Genomic DNA, 5702 nt, shown 5'->3' with positions numbered 1-5702 from the left:
CCCAGCACCCCACCTGCCCCCTGGGGTCTCCCCAGCACCCCACCTGCACCCCGGGTCTCCCCAGCATCCTGCCCACCTCCCCTGCACCCCTGCCCCCCACCCGGGAATCCACAGCATCCCACCTGCCCCACTGGGTCTCCCCAGCATCCTGCCCACCTCCTAGCCCCGGGGTCTCCCCAGCACCCCACCTGCCCCCCCGGTCTCCCCAGCATCCTGCCCACCTCCCCTGCACCCCTGGGGTCTCCCCAGCATCCCTGCCCCCCACCCGGGTATCCACAGCATCCCACCTGCCGCCCTGGGTCTCCCCAGCATCCTGCCCACCTCTGAGCCCCGGGGTCTCCCCACCACCCCACCTGCCCCCCAGGTCTCCCCAGCATCCCTCCCACCTCCCCTGCACCCCCAGGTCTCCCCAGCATCCCTGTTCCCCACCCGGGTATCCACAGCATCCCCCTGCCCCCCTGGGTCTCCCCAGCATCCTGCCCACCTCCAAGCCCCGGGGTCTCCCCACCACCCCACCTGCCCCCCAGCATCCCTCCACAGCATCCCTCCCAGCCCCAGCTCCTCTCCTCCCCATCCCCACTCCTCCATCCACAAAGACACACGCCAGAGAGGGCATCCCCTGCTGTCGGTGCCTCTGCCCACTTCTCCCCCACTCCAGCCCCCTGCCAGGCCCTCGGAGGCCCAGTGATATAAAAGCACAGCGTTCATGTCATTGTCGGACAGCAGACTGTTTCTCTCTGTGTTCGTTAGCACCGCACTTCAGGAATTTTTGCCTTAATGGGGAACAGTGGTGTTGACAGCAAAGACTCGGCAACACATAAGACAGAGAACTGGGTTATTTTCCTGACTGACTCTGACCAACAAGGTGGGAGGAAAGTCACAAACGGCCCCGCACCAGGGTCACCGGCGGCCTGCGCCTTCCCGCACCTGCCCCAGGAGTGGTAAACTTCCCACGGAAGGCCCGGGGTCAGTGGGGCCCGCTCGCCTCCCAGAAGGGCTGGGCCAGGCCAGCGCCCAGGGACAGCGGCCGGCGGCACGGCCCCGACGTGGGCACTTGCGCCAGGACGGGCGTGAGTGAGTGAGCTCACCGGTACCACCGCCAGCTGTGACAGTCAGCCCCGCCGGGAACTCCCTTCCCAGCTGTGCACGGGGGGCCCCCAGGGACACCCCCTCCCCACCCCGCAGCTGGGAGCAGACGCTGCGGGGACCGGACGGGGCCAAGGGCCTCACCTGGCTGTAGGTGCCGTCATCGTTGCATTCCGGAATAAACACCTGCTGCAGCTCCTTCCGGGCCTGCTCCTGGGTGTACTTCCTCTCGGCCACACACCTGGACACGTCTGCGGGGAGAGCACAGCACACGCACCAGTTACACCGCCGGGACCCACGAGCGCGTGAGCCACTGGGCCACGTGGGGGCGCGGGGCCGCAGCGCCCCCGGCGGGAAGGTGACGGGAGCAGGTTTTCTCTGCACTGGATGAGCGAGGGAGCTGAGGCTCAGAGAAGCCGCTCTGCCTGTCCTGCTAAAAGGCAGGTGTTGCCTCCTGGGAAACAAAGAAGCTCCGGCCGCGGCCGGCTGCAGGCGGGCTCCCTGCGGGTCCAGGCCGCACGTGGGGGCCCTCGGACACCGCGCCGGCCCGGGACACCCGCCCCACCTGAAGACCGCCTCGGCGGGACCTGCACAACGGCCCTCACGTGTGTCACACTGCCCCGGGGTCTCAAAGCGATACTAAGGTCCTGCCCCCTCCAGCTCCAGGAGGAAAACCTGACAGCACGACAGATGAAAAGCCAAATACCCTCAGCCCACCCTCCGCTCTGTCCCAGACTTTCAGGTGTTGGCATTAGCGACACTGCGGCAGAACCTGATAAAAAGCACCGAGTTCCTACTGCTCCTCAGGAAGCTGTCTCCTGCGACCCGGTAAGTCGGTGAGAAGGGAAGCAGCTAAAAACACGGAGTGCGTCTCGTCTCCATCCGGACACGGACACCCTCAGACCAATCACGGGCACGTGGGTGTGCATGAGGGACGTGGCGGCTCGTGAGCGAGGCCGCCGTCCCCTCCGCCACCCCCCCAGCCCGCACTGGCCTGCGTGCGACACAGGGGCCCAGCGGGCAGCGCCTCCCGCTGCGGGCTCCAGGCCTCCCGGGATGGGCTCCGGGGCGCGAGCCCCTTGGACACCGCAGCACGGCGTGCGTGGCCAAGCACCCACGTGCATCGCCCACGGGCCTCTCGCCCTCCGACACGCCACCACAAGTTCACGTTCCCTTCTTTGGGCCGCCGTGCGACGTAGCTCATCTGAGTTTTAGAGCTTGAAAAGACAGGCTTTCCCCATGTTTCTAAAGTGTTTCCAGATTTATTTTTTTTTAATTTTTTTAACGTTTATTTATTTTTGAGACAGAGAGAGACAGAGCATGAACAGGGGAGGGGCAGAGAGAGAGGGAGACACAGAATCTGAAACGGGCTCCAGGCCCTGAGCGGTCAGCACAGAGCCCGACGCGGGGCTCGAACTCATGGACCGTGAGATCATGACCTGAGCCGAAGTTGGACGCTTAACCGACTGAGCCACCCAGGCGCCCCAAGTGTTTCCAGATTTAAATAACAGGCTGTCTCGATCTGAAAGGGCCTCTGGACTCCGAGAGCCGCTCCTTCAAACGTGTCCCCTGGCCAACAGCTTTAGATGGCGACTTCTCATGGTCTGGTAGCAAAACCTGCTGGCCCTGACTGCGTGCCCTGTGGGCGCCCGCTGCGGGGCTCGGGGCCGCAGCCACGGCCCCAGCGGCATCGGCCTGCCGAATACAGACTCTGCTGCTGAACATCCCCGTCCCCGGCTTCTGCGGACCCCGGGCCGCCGGCCGCGCCGTGTGTCACGGGCATGCGTACTGCAGAAGACGGTCTTCCCTCCAGGCTGGTGCTCGTGTGTTGATCTACGCTTTGGCCCGGCCAGCCGGCACTCGGCAACATGTGGTTTTAATGCAGCCTGTGTTTTAGCTGAGGACAAATCACCGCTTTGCTGGACCTGTGTCCTCGTGTTTTTAGCATAACCTGTGGTTTGACCGTCTAAAAGGAAAAGTGACAGGAGTTCCAGCTTGCACGGTCTCCACCAGGGTCCCGACGGAATCGCAAATCATTTCTAATGCTTGAACTATCGTGGAACGTGCAAAAAGAGCATACGTCTTCCAAACAACGTGTGGGCCTCGTTCCTGGCCTGGATGCACCTCCTTCAAAGACTCTGCGCTTAGCGCTGATCCGACGTCCTCGGACAGGCAGCGCTCATGTCTGACGGAGACTAAATTCCAAGTTTTCCTGGCACAGGAAACAGGACTCTGAGGCCCGGAACGGTAGAGTCGGCATCAGATGTCCCCCGAAGTTAAGTCCGTGACCACCTACTAAAGGAACGTGCCGTCCGTCTCCCACCGCCGGCCTGGTGTCCCTTTCCTAGATCTTCTGAGTGACGGTCTTCACGACTGAGCAGGGTGTGGACAGCACCCACCAGATCGATGCTACTGAAATATGCAAAATGCCAGGGATTTCGCTCAAAATCAGTCACGCCTCCCCTGTGCTCCCTTCAGCGTGTTACTTCCTCCATCGTGGTCGGAACATTTCACACGAGACCCACCTCCCCAGCAAGCGCTTCTGGGTTCCACGCGCCACAGAGCACTACAGGTGACCCCGCATCGCTGACACTCTCCGCCGCGGCCGCAAGGTCACTTGTTAACGTGTACACACTCGGGATACATCGAACGCCCCCCTTTGCAGAAACCCAAGTGTTCAGCCCAGCAAGATGCGGGGCGAGGCTGCATGTTTTTCCGGCCGGTGGCTCGGTCTGGAATGGCTACCGAGTGGTTTTGACTTTCAGCCTGATACCGTGTGCCCTCTGAGGTCCAGACGCCCTCACGGCTGTGTGCCCCTGCCCGGCACAGGCCCGGCCCCGGGTGAGGTTGGCCTCAGGGCAGGGGAGCCGGATGAGCAAAGGCCACCAGACAAAGGAGGCACACTCTCCTTGGGCGGCGGCCTCAGAAATGATGGCCCTATGAGAGACTTTTATTTTTGCTGGCATCCAGTGAAGGCAGACGCGGGATTTCAAAGGTTGTAATATTTTATCCACCCATAATTTCAAAGGCCAGACTCCGAGGAAAATGGAGGACTCGGCACCACCACGCTCTTCGCATAAATAGAACATTCTGTGCCTCCTTAACGTCGGTGGGTGTGTGGTGATGCAAGACCAGAAGGGCGAGCAAGGCGCCCCGTCCACCGAGCCACTGCCGGTCGGCGAGGGCAGGGGTGCCGTACGTCCTCCGGCACCACTCCGTGACCGCAGCGCTCTGGAGCGGGAGGGGGAAGGAACAGAGTTTCCCTTTTACATAAGTGTTATCGTTTCAAATGCAGAAAGACAGAAACAAATTATAATAGGAAAACCTCGAGTACATGCTTGGGGTTGCCAAGCCATACAGGAAAAAACCTACATGCGCTGCAAGCTGTTGCAAGAATATATCGAAGTATTCGGAGCCTGTGCAACATTTATACAGGAGACGACCGGTCACAACCATCTGCCGGGTAACTGATAACCGCGAGCATCAGGGCATCAAAAGAGACCACGGCGCAACCGTCACCACGTCCCCTTTACGGAGTCTGAGTGCCACCCTCCCGGGCCCGGCCCGGCGCTGCGCTGACGCTCCCGGCTCTGCTGGTGAACCAGCGCTGCGGGAACACGCGTGTTGGTGGAGCACAGGGAAGACCGTTCTTCACGCAACATTCCAAAGAGTCTTGTGCTTCTGATCGCGGCTGGAACGTGCGAGCAATGGTGCTGCTTCCCGTCGTGTCTACCTTAGTCCGCAAGGAAGGACATTTCTAACCTCAGACCTGTTAGAACGCCATAAAAGAGTGAAGGCGAACGTGACTGGCGTAGGGTTTCTGCAAGAGAGACGCACAGATGTGACGAAAAAGTCCTAGGACACCGCTTTCTGCAACGGCTACTTCAGGTGGCCTGCCTGTGGGAAGGAAGTGCAGCTTCGACACGGCACGTAGCACGAACAAGGACCCCGCCTGAAGACTGGATGCAGGAGAGAGTCATGTGTACACACACGTGCACGCACAGAGGCACCTGCACACGCACACACAGACAACTCCCTTGCTGTCAAGTTCCTTTTAGAACAATGCACGATTGATCTCTCCTCTTGTCTGGTGGCCCAGAGGTTTTTACTCACCATTTATGCACACAGATGCACACACGCACACACATCTGTACACATACACATGCGTACACGGGTACACGTACATATATGCACAGATACACAAGTGCACGTGCACACACAGATACACACACAATACACACCCACACGCAGGTATGCAGACACACAATACACACCCACATGCACACGCACGCACAGATATGCACACACACAACACACCCACATGCACATGCACACACAAATATGCACACACACAACTCGCCCACATACCATCTGTGCACACAGATGCACACATGCACACACATATGTATACATACACATGCATACATGGGTACACGTACATATATGCACAGATACACAAGTGCACATGCACACACAGATACACACACAATACACACCCACATGCACACGCAGGTATGCAGACACACAATACACACCCACATGCACACGCACACACATATATGCACACACAATACATACCCACATGCATACGCACACACAGATATACACACACAATA

The 5702-nt window shown here is 59.8% G+C and overlaps 1 protein-coding gene across 4 annotated transcripts in view; it reads right to left on the bottom strand.

Annotated features, from left to right (window-relative positions):
- SMOC2 (SPARC related modular calcium binding 2) overlaps nucleotides 1-5702 on the bottom strand; it is a 161011-nt gene that overhangs the window by 104915 nt on the left and 50394 nt on the right. For all 4 annotated transcript variants that reach the window (XM_049654606.1, XM_049654607.1, XM_049654608.1 and 1 more), the window contains exon 3: nucleotides 1231-1337. In XM_049654606.1, coding sequence (XP_049510563.1) covers nucleotides 1231-1337 — 107 coding nt within the window. The remainder of the gene's footprint in view (nucleotides 1-1230; nucleotides 1338-5702) is intronic.

The sequence above is a fragment of the Panthera uncia genome (assembly GCF_023721935.1).
Source record: "Panthera uncia isolate 11264 chromosome B2 unlocalized genomic scaffold, Puncia_PCG_1.0 HiC_scaffold_24, whole genome shotgun sequence".
NCBI lineage: Eukaryota > Metazoa > Chordata > Mammalia > Carnivora > Felidae > Panthera > Panthera uncia.
Note: the sequence above shows the minus strand (reverse complement) of the source record. Positions and strands in the feature narration are given on the sequence as shown.